We start from the raw sequence: 17,042 nt of genomic DNA, 5'->3' as shown, positions 1-17,042 counted from the left end.
TGAACTATATTAGCCCATTCTTTTCCTAATTTTCAGGAAATCTCGTAGAATGGCTTAAAGTAGGAGTTGCTTGGTTAAGGAAAACATAAAATTAACCACGAGGCCACTGCACTGCATTCTTCTTTGACAATGCACGTTGTCCTAATCGAAAATATGACACAGCCAAAATACTGCATGTGTCTGGATTGTTGGTAAGGGGCAGGAGTGGGAAAAGATATGTGCCATGCATATCATGGGCTTTAGACTGTAGAAAAAGTTTTCTTAAGGATTATGGATTTTCCACCTAACTAATTTGACCTACTATCTATTTACTGTTAAAAAAAAATCAGTTAACAGGTAAAGCCAACAACAATTAACCTTTTTAATGTATCACCTTAAATGTTTTTGCAATATAGCAATAGCACTTAGACATATACTGCTTCATGATGCTTTACAGCCCTCTCTAATCAGTTTACAGAGTTGGCATATTGTCCTCAACAATCTGGGCTCTCATTTTACCAGCCTCGGAAGGATGGAAGGCTGAGTCAACCTTGAGCAGGTAAGGATCAAACTCCTGGCAGTGGGCCGAGTTAGTCTGCAATACTGCCTTCTAACCCCTGTGCCATTATTGCTCCTACGTGGCTAAATGAAATGCAATAAACAGAAACATATCTGTACTAAATAGTAACCCAATGATATATTTCATAAACATCTTTCACAATGTAGCTGTGCAAGGTTTGGACTGAACAGTTTGAACTCTAATCATTCTAATGAGTCAGGATGACAGATTGCTTTGTGGCAGTGACTTCTTTGAAATGAACATGATCTTCTCTTGCCATATGATTTTGATTCTATGGAAACATGTTATTTAGTTGTCTGGCTACTTTTTTTTCATGACCTGATGAAAAAATTATATCCCTGTGAAGGGTTAAATGTAAGAAGATACAGCCTATTACTTCTTTCACTGATTTTCAATATGTTGGTATTTACAACAATAACAACAATAACAACAGCAACAGCAACAACAACAACAACAACAACAACAACAACAATAACAACAATAATAATAATAATAATAATAATAATAATAATAATAATAATAATAATAATAATAATAATAATAATAATAATAATAATAATAAAGTTGGAAGGGGCCTTGGAGGTCATCTAGTCCAACCCCCTGCTCAGGCAGTAAACCCTATACCATTTCAGACAAATGGCTGTCCAGTCTCTTCTTAAAAACTTCCAGTGTTGAAGCATTCACCGCTTCTGGAGGCAGGTTGTTCCACTAGTTAATTGTTCTAACTGTCAGGAAGTTTCTCCTTAGTTCTAGGTTGCTTCTCTCTTTGCTTAGTTTCCACCCGTTGCTTCTTGTTCTGTCTTCAGGCGCCTTAGGAAAATAGCTTGACTCCCTCTTCTTTGTGGCAGCCCCTGAGATATTGGAATACTGCTATCATGTCCCCCCTCATCCTTCTCTTTGTTAAATTAGACATACCCAATTCCAGCAGCCGTTCCTTATATGCTTTAGCCTCCAGTCCCCTGATCTTTGTTGCTCTTCTCTGTACTCTTTCTAGAGTCTCAACATCTTTTTTACATCGTGGTGACCAAAACTGGATGCAGTATTCCAAGTGTGGCCTTACCAAGGCATTGTAAAGTGGTATTAATACTTCACGTGATCTTGAATCTATCCATCTGTTAATGTAGCCTAGCACTGTGTTGGCCTTTTTGGCAGCTGCAGCACACTGCTGGCTCATATTTAAGTGATTGTCCGCAGGACTCCGAGGTTACTACTATTGACATAATCCTTGAGGTTTTTTTTTTATCTTCAACAACATTTTCATTACTTGCAGCCATCAAAGTAATATGATCAGCATATTGTTGTGGTTGTTGTTTCTCTCAGCAATTTTAATTCCAGCTTCTATTTTTTCTGTTCCACCATTTCTCATGATATGTTCTGCATATAAATTAAATAGATTGGGATACTACATACAACTTTCATGCATTCTTTTCACAATTATGAACTAATAAATTAGCCATTTTTGTTTGCTTTCTGATCAGCAGAGGTGCAGAGGTGTACTTTAAGAAGCATCCGCAATTTGTTGCAGTCTATGCAGTCCAAGACCTTAATTTAAATCCAAAATAAATGTCTTTTGGGAACTGCCTTGCATTTTTTGTTGTCCCATCAGACATTTGTAGTGTAGTGTGCTGTTGCCTATTCTGAAACAGATTTTAGTTTTGTTAGTTTTCATATGTAGTTGAAGTTGGAATGATAAATTTTTTAGCATTTATTGAACTATTATGTGAGATAAATGCAATTGTCAAGTAGCTAGAGCAATATTTACAGCTGCCTGTCTTTTACTGAAATATACAATATCATGAATTGCAGTTCTGAATTCTTTACTGGAATAGATTATTGTAAAACAAAATGTGGAAGGTAATAAGAATTTGACCAAATCTAAGATCATTACTGTGTTGAAGCAAACAACTATCTCTGAGTATGTTCAGAGTTATTGTTTACTAGATAGTTAAGAATCAAATTAATGGCAATGTTTTGCTAGAATGATCTGTTCATTTACAAACATAATACCAGAATGAACAGGAAGACATTCCATTCCCGACCAGTACTACTGCATGAAAGATGGGCATGGAGATCTTGAGAAATGAGACCAAATGATCAACAGCCAACTGCTCATTTTGATCAATGAAGTTATTGTGAGATCAGTATCTGAAGACAATGTCCTAAGATCAGAAGAAAACAACCTGTCCTAAAATCTCCTTCCACAAAGAGATGATTATAATTTTTGTCCAGAATTTCAAATTGGGCTGGAACTATTTAATTTCAGATTTTTCTTCTACTGTATGTGTTTGGAACATAGACTTAGATCTCGGTAATATTGAAAAGCATCTTTTGGAAGGCTTTCATTTCAGATTGAGCCTGATCCTGTCACTTGGATAGACTCTATCTGAGCACTGACTGTAGCAATCTTTTGATGATGATGATGGCTAACTCATTTCTTATATGATTTTCTTATCTACAGCCAAAGGTACAATGGTTCTCTGCTGGGTAGTATCCATTCCATTTGATTCCTTTTCAGTTCACCGATTCCTAGCAGTGAATGTCAGTGGTCAGTCTTGACATTTCTGTGTCAAGTTTCCCTGCTTTATGAGTCTGACATGTACCAGTGATAGACATGCTGTTCTAGGGCTGAACTTTTTGTTTTTGAGCAGAGACTTCCTTTCTGCTTTAATTCAGCCACATCATAAGCACCGTTGCCATTTCTACTTGCCTCCGCTCTTCCCCACCAGCTTGTGACTCTGAAAATCTTTCCACTTCTCACCTCCTGGGATTGTCTTTCTCATTTTGAATTTCAGTGATGCCCTCCCACTGTTCCCTCATTGCTTTCTTGCTGTTCTGAGTGATGACTTTTGTGAGCTCCCGCAGAACAAACTCTTGGTTTGATGTTTCTATTTTCTTCTTGCAACAAAGGCAAACCTGATGAGAATGGAGTACGGGGCTGCTAACTTCCTTGTTTAGCTCTCCACTATTGACCAATTTGGAAACAGCTCTGGTCAGTTCAAGGGAGAAGGTAAGGAGACCAAAGGACCATTGAGAGCTGGGAAAAAATGCTGCTGATACTCTAAAAGTGTTTCTCAGCATTACTGGCTAGGATATTCTGGAAACTGAAGTCAACCTGTCTTCAAATTGCCAAGGTTGAGAAACACTGCTTCAGAGACCAAACCTATGCAGAAGGTGCCTTAATCTTTTTTTGGAATTAAGTTTAACATGATTTGTTGTTTTGGTCTAGGTGTCATGTAGCACTCTTATAGATTGGTGGCGAAAATTATCATAATACAGTACAATAGGAAATAGGAAAAAACGTACCCTTTGAATCAGCACTGCAACCAACCATACAGATAAGCAGTTTTAAAAGGGGATTAAAGATTTTAGTCAGCTATGGCTAATCTTGACAATCTAAGTTAGTACTTAAAGATCACTGTTGTCTAGATCAGAGATTCCCAACTAGGGACTGGTTTCGTGGAGAGAGGTTTTTCCCTGGACCCGAGAGTGCATGGTTTGTGTGCTGCCTGCATCTCGCGGATGGGGCTTTGCTTGTTTGTGCGGACTGGTTGCTGGCATGCTGCAGCCCAGTACTGGTCCAAGGACTGGGGGTTGTGGACTCCTGGTCTAGATAATACTATTAAGTAACAAAAATGAGAATAAGACAATAGCAAATCTTTTCCGTATAATTGCAAAGAAAACTATATGGACACATTCATGACATTATCAAGAGTTGAGCCTGAATTGAAGGAGACTTTACATTATATAAAAACATACATACATACAAAATTACAAATTTCATTACATACAAAATGATTATCAATACTATTAATCTATAACCTGTAACTACTGCCAGATCTCAACCATAATGCATTTTCTGTCTCTGTAAGGCACTTATTGTGGCTGAGCTGGCAAGATATACCATTAATTTATATCACTATAAATCATTAAATTCATTAGCTGCCATGCTATAGCATGCTAATATTTTCTTTTCTCCTAGGGGAAAATAGTAATTCGATGAGTGTTTCTCTCTCTCTCTTTCTCTTTTTGCATAGCACCAAACCTAACAGGTATCTGACTATATGTGTGTATTATATTATTGTATGTAGGGTCGATACTGTATTTAAATATTTATTGACTGGTGTCATGGTATGCAGCAACAGGATATAACAAACAATCACTCCTGAATTGTGATGACTAGTCTTGCCCTTTAGAAGTGAAACAGAAGATTGTGTACACCCAGCCTTGTTGTCAAGGTGAAACAATTAAAAAGTCATTTGGCTTCAGTTTTGGAAAGTCTGATGGTAAAATAATGCTATTTCTTTCTTGCTGCACATAGATCCATGTTGGGAATCATCATCTAGTTGTGGGTTCAAAATTCACAAACGCTAGATATATTTTAACTTGTTTCTCTGATTGTCATGAATATTGTGCACAAAACACAATAAGTCCACTTAAAAATATTTTGGGTGCTTGGCGGCCACCCAAAGTAACTTTTTGTGAGATAGGCAGCTATATAAATTTGCTAAGCAAACAAACAAAAATTGTGTGGATTGACTTCACACAGCCTGTGAATAATGATGCTAGCTTGAGATTTTTTCAGTGGACATGCAAAGTGCAGTTTCTCTCTCTCTTTTTTTCCATTTTCTTTTGAGCTCAGAACAGAACAATATAAGGTTTTGCTCTGAGCTATTGTTATGTAGATGTGTATGACACTACACAAACATAAATATATTGGGAAAGAGAAAAACATGGTAAGCAACCATGGCAATAAACCATGACTGGTCTATCTGTAGTCCAATAATTAAACCATAATGGAAATACGGTTAGCCATGAATAATTGCTTAGGCTGAGTTCACACAACCCACTGAGCAAGCAAACCACATTACAGCTTAGTTTACTGTGTGAACAACACTATATCTGGCCTTCAGAGATATTTTGTATACAAGGGGTAAAATAATCATAACAGTAATAGGCTGCAACTGGAATATCAACTGGAATATCATGTAGATAGAAAAAAATAAATGAGCAGTCATAGTAATAAATTAAGACAAAACAAAATTGTAGGTTCTGTTGATCACCAAGTTAGGGTTATTAGAACTGCAAAACTCTAGATGGCAACAAAGAAGTAGGTTTCTCTGACTCTTTATTAGTGGTTGTCCAAATTGCAGCACAGAGTTGAGAACCTTAATTAAGCAGAGTTTTCACTGTACTCTATGAATCAACTATAGGTCAGGCATGTCCAGACAGATGTTTTCTGTGAACTCTGGTTTGATCTTCAAGGACATAACTGGGAGGACTAAATGGACATCATAAAAGAAGAAGGCAAAGATCTTATTACAAAGGGAGGCCGAGATAGCTTCTGCTCATTCCTGTGTGGTGAGAGACTAATGTCCTTGGAAGCAGAGAGAATAAGGCTTTTTTGTGCTACAGACAACTGAATTAATTTCATTCAGGCCAGGAGATGATGAATTTGTACGTCATGGTGGGTGGTTAAGGAAGGCAGACGTGACCAAGCATGTTAGGAAGTTATTTTTAAGGCTGGCAATATAGTCTGGTTCAAACAAAACTTCTGTCAGCAGATTCAGGACCAGGCTTGCATCTATAGAAGGTTGCATCAAACAGGGAGTATGGACAATTTTTACCTAAACTGATTTGCAATGATGATTTGTCCTGTCTTGCTGGATCCAGATTCTTGTTCATTCTTCATCTTTGACCATCAATTGCAAATTGGTAGTTGTAATCTAAAATATTGTCTCTGTAATAGCTCTTACTTTGCAAAATCATCCCCAGAGCTGAAGAAGCTTCTTGGATGAGAAGCGAAACGTCTTTAAAGAAAAATAAGTAAGTCCAGTTACATGTTGAAAAAGCACCTTTGGGGCAACCATGATCTGGATGACTGAGAATCTCCATAGACATTTATCATCCCCTTCATGAAATTTCAGATGAAGTTATTGACCCCCAAAATTTATTATATGAAGATAATAACAAATGCTGGCCTACAAACCAGGAAATGGTAAGTTCTAGTCCTGCCTTAGCCATGAAAGGCGGCTGGATGATCTTGGGCCAGTCACTCTCTCTCAGGTCAATCCACCTCAAAGGGTTGTTGTGGGGGAGATAGGAGGAGGAAGTAAAAATAGGTTTGCTGCCTTGAGTTACTTATAAAGTAAAAAAGGTGGGATAAAAATCCAATAATAAACACTACTTCAGCTAATAGTACTATGCATAATAATAATAATGCATAGTCTTGTCAACCCTTGGAGGTCAATAGAATTCTGCTCTAGAAAGACATTCTGGGAATTGCATAAATCTGCTTCCTTTAAAGGAGATGGTGGCTTCCAAACTGATTGATCAAAGGGATGTAGTTCAATTTTTTTCCACTGGACTTTATTTTGTTGTTTTGGCTTGTATTTTTACTATACACAGTCCAGAGTCTTCATATTAAATGTAATAAGCAAATAGTGAAGAATGCATATAGCTTAGGATCTTATTATTGGTTTGTGTTCTCTCAGCTTGGTTTCATATTTGTTGGTCTGATAATGCAATATCTACAAGGGGAAAAAAAAGCTAATAAAATTGTGTCTACTGCGGTAACCGCAACAAAGAAATGCTGCGCCTGAGAAAATCCAGACGACCACTAGATGGCAGCAAAGATGGCAATAATCCAGAATAACAATGACACGCAGGTCCCCTGTTGCACGTGTGTACTCAAACACGCATCTACCTAGCTATCTTTCCATCGATCGAGTATGCTTTCATGCACACTTGGAATAAAATAAATTCGAAATCGATTTGAAGAGGCGGCTGGAGTTGGAGTTTAGCAGGCGGCTGCTAAATTCACCAAGTTGGAAACTTCAGCCTGTTAAACGTGGTTAACGCACTTGAATTTGGGCAGGGTTTTCAGACCCTTCCCATTAAATGGTGTCTTTATTTCCCCGTCCTCGTTCAAGCCGGCAATTCTGGTCTTAGGGCTCCATTGCGGTCCGAGGCAAAGCTGCGGCCGCCCGAGGCTCGGATGAGAGCGAGGCGCACGCCAGGGCCGGAAGGTAGCCCGCTGCCCCCGCCTCCCTCCTCTCGCTCTCAGCTGGAGCCAACCTCGCCGGCCCTCCTGAGCCCGAGTGGGGAGGAGCCAAGAAAGGGGCGGAAGTGCAAACAAGAGCTCGGGGCGAGAGGGCTTCGGCTTGGAGTTTGCCCTCTGTCGCGCACACGCCGGTCGGTCGGAGCGCTTGCGGTCTTGCGCGCCTCTCCAGCCTCCGCCTTGGAAGTGAGTGGTGGACGGGCTTTGCGGAGAAGGGACGGAGGGAGGGCAGCCGCCCGAGGCTGGAGGGAAAGCTTTCTTGGGAGGTGGTCGCGGGAAATCAAGGGCGCGCGGACGGACGGACGGGGCGAGGGCGAAGGTGGCTTTTGCGCGCCTGGGAGGAGGAGCAGCAGCAGCGCGTCCGCAATGGGGACGAGGGAGGCGAGGCGCTTCTGCGGCACCTTGCAGAATGGGAGGGCTGGGTGGAGGCGTTCGTGCTTTTCCGAAGCGCCGGCTGAAATTTGCACCGCGTTTGGGGACGGAAAGGGAGCCGGGGGACCGGGTGGGAGCTGCTACTACGACCCCAGCGCCCTGGGCAGAACCAGACAGAGCTAAAAGAGGGACGCTTTTCACCCAGTGGAGTCCCTTGGTGAAACGTTTCCCTTTTTGAGCTGGCCCCTCCCGTGGCGTTGCTTTTTAACAGACGTGCCTTTTAAATGCTGCTGTAAGGTGTCGCTTCTTCGATTCCCGCCCCTCCTCTTTCTTTTCATCTAAGAGTTGAGAAGCGGCAACAAGTCAATATTGCTTGGTACCCCGAGATTAGTTTGCTCAGGTTGCTGTACTTCTGCTTTTCTTTTTCTTTTTTTTTCCGGATCTCTTTCACTCTCTCTCCTTGCCTTCCTCCCCAGCCCCCAAGTCATTTCATCAACAGGACTTTCCTTAAGTGGCCCGACTGCCTGTTTAGTAAATCAGTAACTCTGGGCATGTTAAAAGACAGTGGAAATAAAATAAAATCAACTGGGCCAATTTTTTTTTTTCGCAGTAGGGCGATGAAGTAAAGCAGACGTGTGAGAAATTTGCTTTATTTGCTTTTTGTGCTCATGACTTTTTGGCAGCTGCCAAATAACCTAGATGCATTCCATCCACCAACTTCGTAGCTAGTGATATGTTGGCCTTCAATGCCTGGCACCAATTAAGAAAATTTCTTGAGATTTCTGTTTACCAAGATTTAATGGCGCTCTGGGATTTCTATTAGTGCCTGCAGACAAATGCAACTTTTGAATATGCTACGTGTGCATAGTTGCACATGTTGAAGCTACCAATTTCTTCCATTGCTCTTATCATGAAGAAAATGTAGATTTCATAAAAGGATCCACAGGCAAGCCATTCAAGCAGTTATGCTTTTTTTTAGTAAATTTCTGATGAGTGTTTTTCAATAATACTTTCAGGTGCTATATTAAGTATGTGCTTGTGAATGGAATGAGAATAAGCATTTGGAAGCTATCACGATGTCCTGGAATAGACAGGATTATGGATTTAAGAACCACTAGTGATATTTAATATTTGATTATCTCCATTCTCCCTGCTTCCCCCCCCCCCCCAGACCTGCATGCTAAAAATCATCAAATGATATCTAAGGCTAGAAGAAAAATATTCCATTTTCCAAGAAACTTTTAAAAGTGTTTCATTAATGCCAAGTAACTTTTGCACTGAGATAGACTGTTTATAATAGTTGTATGCTAGTGTGTTTGTGCAATAAATCCTAGTGATTTCCGTATGTTATTCCAAACATTTATTACAAGTTATCCAAAATCAGTTAGCCTTAATTAATAAGACGGTGTTTCAATCCATTAATTCATACAAAGGGAACAGACAGGCTTCTGAAAGACTGTGGCCAAGAATTGATTGAAAGGCCTTGCTATCCCTGTGAAGTTCTGCCTGCATTCCTAGCTATCTGTCAGGTTCACCCAATATTATGATCCTAATTATTGGATGGTCAATTGGTTATGGCTTAACATTTGCAAATACTGTGTTGCAAATGGTTGCTTGTTCAACAGACTAGGACTGGACAAGGTACCACTCAGCAGATGTGTAAACACGCTCTCTCTTGATTCTATGACTGAGGTATCAAATATCAAACAGCCACTAGAATGTTGCTAGTTCAAGATTGTATTATTTATTTTAAAAAGAAACCAACAACATTTGTCCAAGTATATTTCTCTTGGAGATACAATACCTTTAGAAATGTATCATACTAAAAGATTGTGCAGAGTTGTTACAAGTTGAGTGGCATACAAATTTAACAATAAAATTGGATTTTAAATTGGCATTCTGATCAGTCCTAAGCAGGGTTTCCAGTTTTGTTGATTTGCCAACTACTGTACATTCATCTAAAATAAATATTCTTCAAAAAACTATGGTTCACCCACACTACTTAATTGACCTTCCATCTTAGGTATTAAATGACTTTACAACCATTTCTGCTCTGGTTTTATTTTTAGTGTTATAAAATATGCAAAGCTATGTAAGAGACACATATTTTCGACCTAGAAAATATTATAGCATTGTAACTTATTTGAGATCTGGGCCAGGAGAAAAGCCAGATCTTTCCATTCTAAAAATTATAGCTTGGCTGCTTGTAAAAAAATATTTCACTTGCTTAATGTCCTTGTATTATGTAAATCAGGGGTCCTCAATCCCCAGTCCGTGGACCAGTACTGGGCCATGGCATGCCAACAACCGGTCCGCACAAACAAGGAAAGCTCCATCCACAGGATGCAGGTAGCACACAAAACCACCACCCCCTCCAGTCCATGGAAAAACCTCTCTCCATGTAACTGGTCCCTGGTGCCCAAAAGGTTGGGAACCTCTGATGTAAGTGACATGCATCAATTGCTGCACTGTATTGCAAGAGGTAGGCCAAATACTTCTTTGAAGGCTTTAATTAATTGAAAAACGTAACACATTTTATCATTGCTTATCCTTATTCCACCATTGGTAGCAGTTATTAAATCCATAAAGATAAATATATTTTTTTAAAAGAAAAAAATTTCATTTAAGAAAGTATCTCTTTGTTCATATACAGTATATACATTTGATAAACTTAATACAATTGAATATAGTTACATTATTAAAAAATCAGAATGGATATAAATGTAATTGTATCTTAAATATTAAGGATTGATGATGACCCATGCCATTCTACTCAATATTATACCTCAATCTCTCTGTAGTATAGATACTACAGTTTCAGCTTAACATTCATTAATATCCTATTATCATGACTTAGAACAGGGGTGTCAAACTCGCCGTGTCACGTGATGTCTCGTGACCTTTTTCCCCTTGCTGGAGCTGGGGTGGGCCACGTAACACATCCGGCCACAGACTGGCAGTTTGACACCCCTGATTTAGAGCAACAGTACAGGCAATCCTTGAATTATAACCGTAATAGAGCCTACCCATTACGGTCGTAAGTTGTGATAATTGTAAATGGCTCAGTCACATGACTGACCTGATTTTATAATGTTTTTTTTTCAGTGGTTGTTAAGTAAACCTAGTGGTTGTAAATACAAACACTATGGTTGTTAAGTACACCCATTGTTCACTATGGTGGGGAAGTAAGTGCCAGTTTTTGGCAAAACCATTGTAAAATATCATGCTTGCAGGATAGCAATAGCACTTAGACCAGGGGTCTTCAAACTTTTCTCTTTTATGACTTATGGACTTCAACTCCCAGAATTCCTCAGCCAGCGTGCCTGGCTGAGGAATTCTGGGAGTTGAAGTCCATAAGTCATAAAAGGGCCAAGTTTGAAGACCCCTGACTTAGACTTACAGCCCTCTCTAAGCGGTTTATAGCATATTGCCCTCAACAATCTGGCTCCTCATTTTACTGACCTCGGAAGGATGGAAGGCTGAGTCAACCTAGAACCAGTGAGACTCAAACTGCTGGCAGCCAGCAATCTGCAGAAGTAGCCTGCAGTATTGCATTCTAACCACTGTGCCACCTCACACTGGTGCAAACTGCCGTAAATGTGGCCATGTTACAAGTACTTGAAATCTGGTCATGTGACTCTGGGGCGGACCTGGCTGTAAGAATTTTGGATCTAGGTCATAAGTTCCTTTTTCAGGTAGCTTATAACTTTGGTCCCTAAATGATTGATTGTAAGTCGAGGACCACCTGTATTTATAAAATGAAAACATGAGATAGAAATCTTTCCAGCCCCTTCATAATAGTTTTACTGTGGTCACATGGCCACAAAGGGTCTTAGAATGAGAGTGTCAGAGATACATGGAGAGATTGGATTCCCCCCCCCCTACAGTTCCTAGTCAAATCTGGCCCATTTTCAAACTTAGTCTTTTGCTGGTTTCTTTCCTCACCACAGATTTGGTCTTATTTTATTCTCTTTTCAACAATTATCCTGCTAATGTCTAGACAGAATCAAGAGCCCCTTTCCATAATTTCTTTTTAACATTATGTTAAGTTGGAAAGAAAAAACAAGATAGGAAAAAAACATGCAAACCAACCTTCCCTGGAATTACTTCCAACCCTTTTGCCAACAATGGCTATAAAAGCTCCTGCATTTTTGTTGTTGTCATGAAATAACAGGTTGCCTCTGCATAGGCACATTTGGAAGGCAGGCTGCATATGGTCCAAGATGGGTCATAACTATAGAAAGGAAACTACAAGTGTGTTAGTATGGGTGAGTGTGCTTTAGAATGGAACCGTTAGCAACATTTGGAGGGGCTGTTCAACGCCTGCTCTGCTAGTTATGCACTGCGAGAAAGTATTTTATAAGAGGTTCCTTCACAGCCCCTGTAATGTTATTTGGCCTATTTTTGAACTCCAGCTTTCTTTTGCTGGCACTTCCCTCTATACTAAATTTAGGCCCTTCGGTTTTTGGACAGTTATTCTGTGATAGCTAGACAGATAGAAACCAACCTCTTTTAATTTATTTCCAACATTCTGTTAGGCTGGAAAGACTAAAAAGCTTATTTGGCATACTGCTTATTCTTTAGTCTGCACTGAGAGCCTTCAGCTAAGTTATAGTGTGTTTTGATCATAAATCATGGTTTGTGGCTTAATGCAAGGGAAAAAAAAACCCCAGTCATTCTCCATCACCAAAAGATGAACCAAAAGGAAAGAGTTAACTATACCTCTTCCTGATAGAGAGTAGAGCTTTTCTACTTTCCAAAACAGACCTCTCCCCTCAACCTTAATTCTGCTTTCCATAGAGAATGGATTGAAAGGAGATACCCGTAACTAGAGATCAGATTACAATGACACTTGCCATCTGTAATTGTGATGTGTTTAGATTGAGTTTCAGTAAAGAAAAGGCCAAATTACACTCTGTTGAAGTCAGTATTTGCATATGAAAAGAGCAGATTTCCTCATGGAGGAGGAAGAAGTTTTAAGCCCTGCCTTCTAGCAGGCAGAGGTGGAGTTAACACTTTCCTATCAGGTTCATTGTTCAATGACCAAAATAGTTTAGGCCAAGTCCTGACACAGTCCTCAAGCCATGGCTAAATAATCAATCAATCAATCTTGGAGGTCTTCTAGTCCAGCCCCCTGCTCCAACAGGAGACCCTATATCATTTCAGACAAGTGGCAGTCCAGTCTCTTCCATGACTTAAGCCAGTGATGGCAAACCTTTTAGAGACCGAGTGCCCAAACTGCAACCCAAAACCCACTTATGCATTGTCGGGTGCCGGGTGGGTGTGTCCCATTGGGTGGGTGTGTCCCATTGGGTGGGCATGGCTACGGTGGTAACAGCAGACTGGGTGGGACTAAAAAGTTCAATCAATCAATTCCAACTTTGCAAGACCTTTTTTTCCCTGCGAGAAGTTGAAATTGACTGATTGATTGAACCTTTTTTTTTGTACACGGCGGCGGAGGCCTAAAGCGAAAAGGTTTTATAAAACCCAGCTGAAGGTCTAGGACTGGGGCAATGGCGTGCGTGCCCACAGAGAGGGCTCCGAGTGCCGCCTCTGGCACCCGTGCCATAGGTTCGCCACCACTGACTTAAGCTATAATAATAATAAGCTATGACTTAACCTTATTAAGGATAGACCTTCATGCCACAATGGAAGCTAATTTGAATTGTTGGAATTCTCATCCTGGGTGACATCAGAGTTGCAGAGAGAGAACAAATGATATCTAGAAAATTTTATCAGCTGGGTTTTCAGCCCATCCTATTTTGGGCAAACATCAGGCATTTTTATAATGCATCCACATGAAGCATTTCCACTTTATAAGAGAATGAAATATCTTTCATAGAGATAGAGTTATGGATATTTAGCGATTCTAACTAAGCATGTCTTAAATTTATTCTGCATTTTATTCCTGAAATCTATTTTCAGAACAACTTTGCTCAAGAAGAAGAACAATGAAAAATTAAAAAAGTGGATGGTAATAATGCTGGTGAAATTAGGGCTGGGCATTTTTAAATTCTGAGATGCAAACGTGTTTGAAGTTTTTTTATATCCCCAATTTTCTGCTGTTTAATGACACTATAATAATACAAGTAATGCAACATTAGCACATTTATGTGTGTATGGGGGGAGGGGCAATTCATAACCTGAAAAAGGAACTTCAGAGACTTCATATGAGTTGAAAGCTGAGAAGCACTAATTCTGACTAAGATATTATTCATGATTTCACTGGCTACTGTGTTCTTGCTTGCATGGAGACTGTAAAAAAGGAAGCTGTTCTCAAAAATCAGGGCAAGGTTGAAAATGCCCATTTTTTGTTTGAAAGATCATGAAAAGCGAAGGATCAGTCATTCTGCATCCAAATTGTTTGTATATTCCAGAATAGACAGGAAGAGAGAGATCTCCTTCCTTAGAAGAAAGAAAATAGACTGGCTTGAATTATACTTTCTGCTAAGTCGACATTTGTGCTTTCTTGGGTTCAGGCTAGCGTGATGTGTGAATCCAGTCATTATGGCACATTCAACAAATAATTAAAACACATCCCCCTTTTCTCCCCATTCAAGATTCCTGGAAGAAAATATATGAAAGCTGATTGCATGGTTGTCCATTATACATTTTGAGGGAAGCTTGTGATTTACCTAGATTATATATGCCTTGTATTAAGACATAAGGTGGGTTAGCCACTGTGGTGAGTGCAGTGCATGAAACCAGTCAGAACATTAGCATCTGAGCTGCTTATGGGCATTTGGGTTGTATCTTTAGCATTCAGAATCTTCAAATGTCTCTTACAGATTGTTCCCTGAGAATTACTGCAGAAGACCATGAATAACTACAGTGTTGCACTTGTGGGTCCAGCTCCTTGGGGGTTCAGGCTCCAAGGTGGGAAGGACTTCAACATGCCTCTCACTATCTCTCGGGTAAGCATGTTTAAAAAGCCTTTTAAGCATCACCTGAAATATCGTGTCAATACAGGTATTCCTCGACTTACGACTACAATGGATCCCCACATTTCTGTTGCTAAGCAAGATAGTTGTTAAGTGAATCACTGCAGATGTTAAGTTAGTAATGCAGTTGTTAAGAGAATCCGGCTTCCCCATTGACTTTGCTCGTCAGAAGGTCCCTAAAGGCGATCACAAGATCCCAGGACATTGTAACCGTCATAAATATGAACCAGTTGCCAAGCGTACAAATTTTGATCACATGATCAAGGGGCTTACTGTAATGACATAAGTTGAAAAATGGTGATAAGTCATTTCTGTTAGTGCTGTTGTAACTTTGAATGGTCACCGAATGAACTGTTGTAAAAGTTGACTATCTCTAAAACATTTGCAAATAAGTATTTTAATACCAATATTTTTGTTGGTTGCTATGATACCTCCTATGAGGTATGCAGTTTTGGAATTTAGCTGTACTTTAAACAGAAATAGTGACTTACTGGATATGCCAGGAGTGGGCACTAAACTAATTTTTCTTATTTAATATTTTATTTCAGTAGCATGCTCATCTCCTGTTGACCTCCATTGAGAGAAAAGAGGCTTGGTTCATATTCTGGGTTTAAGATCTGTTTGATTTGCCTAGTTTTGGTTTGAACTATTAATGGTAAACTGAGGTCTGTGGCCTAGTGACAACTAGTGTGATTAATTCTATAAAATTAATTCTATAATTAATTCTATAACGCACCATGATTTAGTGGAATCTATTCGCAATTAACAACAACAAACAGAATACATCCAGACACAGACATTGTTAGCTAAATTTGGTTTTTAGTGTATATATATGTGTGTGTGTGTGTGTGTGTGAGAGAGGGGTCTTTGTGCTCTCTGAGTTTGGTTGTTTTCTTGCAAATATTTCATTACCCAAACTAGATAATAGCATCTGTGCTAGATGATGAACTAGCTCTGATGAAGCCACCTAGTTTGGGTAATGAAATGTTTGCAAGAAAATAACCAAGCTCAGAGAGCACCAAGGACACCTCATTTCAGCCCTGAGCTCCTTTATCAATACATACGTTTTTGGGAGAGGCTGCTTTCACTGAATATCATATGTCAATCTGAAGGAGATGGGTGGAGAGTGACTGCTGAGGGAAGAAAACTGTGACCTAATTTGGGCTGGGCTGGTCACTAACTAGGGAAAATCCTACATTGCTTGGGACAAAGAAATGTGGCTATTGCTTGGGAAAGGGCAGCTCTGTGCCGCCTTTAGCCAGAAAGCGTTTCCTGTTGCTATTTCAAGCGACTGCATTACTTTCTGCAAAGCCTGATGCTTTCAGTAAAAAGGAAGCTTAAGTTACTATATCTATAAAAGGGCCCTTATTGTGTGTGATGATAGTCCAGCCGCAGAGGAAAGCATCCTGACCTTATGAGAGCAAGCAGGTGGCTATCGCAGACAAAGGAAATATGAAAGAAATGCAAAAAGAAAATGTCACAGATTAAAAATGTTTTTTCAGTGAGTCAATACCTTCAAAGAAACGTCAGTAAGATATTTAAATGCGTCCTAGATTGCCTAGTTTTGTGTGTTTTGTAAATACTTTCTTTAGAATAGAAGATGCTATATTGTCCTCTTGTTATTAGTTAAAGAAGAAATTTATGAGCTCATTGTTTTATTTAAGGAAATATAGACAACTAGCAACAGATTGAACAAATCTATTGAAATGCATTCACCATTGAGTTATAGCTTTTTTCAGAAGTTTACAAAAAAACCTGCAGTTCAGAACATGCTGTATCTCATGATAAAGTTGTTAGATCACCAAGAAGGGAATCTAGAACACAAAAGTTTTAAGCAGTTGCAAAAATCATACATATCACTGGTACTGTCTGTTATCAATAAGTATCCATAACTATCTGGTGGATATGCTGAATATGAAAAGTTGGGTTGTTCATGTTTTTTGCCTGTATCATGAATAGATCTGGAAAACAGATGAAATATATTATGTTAGTACCAAACATAATGTTTGGAATTCATTTCTGAACATATTTAGAATTATATTATTTTAATATTTTTGTTCTTTTTGCTTTAAGAATATACATTGATTAATGCTTGATTCGCTAAACATTTACT

At 39.3% G+C, this 17,042-nt stretch overlaps 1 protein-coding gene across 1 annotated transcript in view; it reads left to right on the top strand.

Moving 5' to 3' along the window:
- The first annotated feature begins 7,722 nt into the window (after positions 1-7,722).
- PDLIM5 (PDZ and LIM domain 5) overlaps positions 7,723-17,042 on the top strand; it is an 80,520-nt gene continuing 71,200 nt past the window's right edge. The window contains exons 1-2 of the mRNA XM_015815688.2: positions 7,723-7,802; positions 14,777-14,902. Coding sequence (XP_015671174.2) covers positions 14,807-14,902 — 96 coding nt within the window. The 5' untranslated portion in view covers positions 7,723-7,802; positions 14,777-14,806. The remainder of the gene's footprint in view (positions 7,803-14,776; positions 14,903-17,042) is intronic.

This window comes from Protobothrops mucrosquamatus, unplaced genomic scaffold (genome assembly GCF_001527695.2).
Source record: "Protobothrops mucrosquamatus isolate PMUCROS unplaced genomic scaffold, P.Mucros_1.0 scaffold367, whole genome shotgun sequence".
Classification (NCBI taxonomy): domain Eukaryota; kingdom Metazoa; phylum Chordata; class Lepidosauria; order Squamata; family Viperidae; genus Protobothrops; species Protobothrops mucrosquamatus.
Note: the sequence above shows the minus strand (reverse complement) of the source record. Positions and strands in the feature narration are given on the sequence as shown.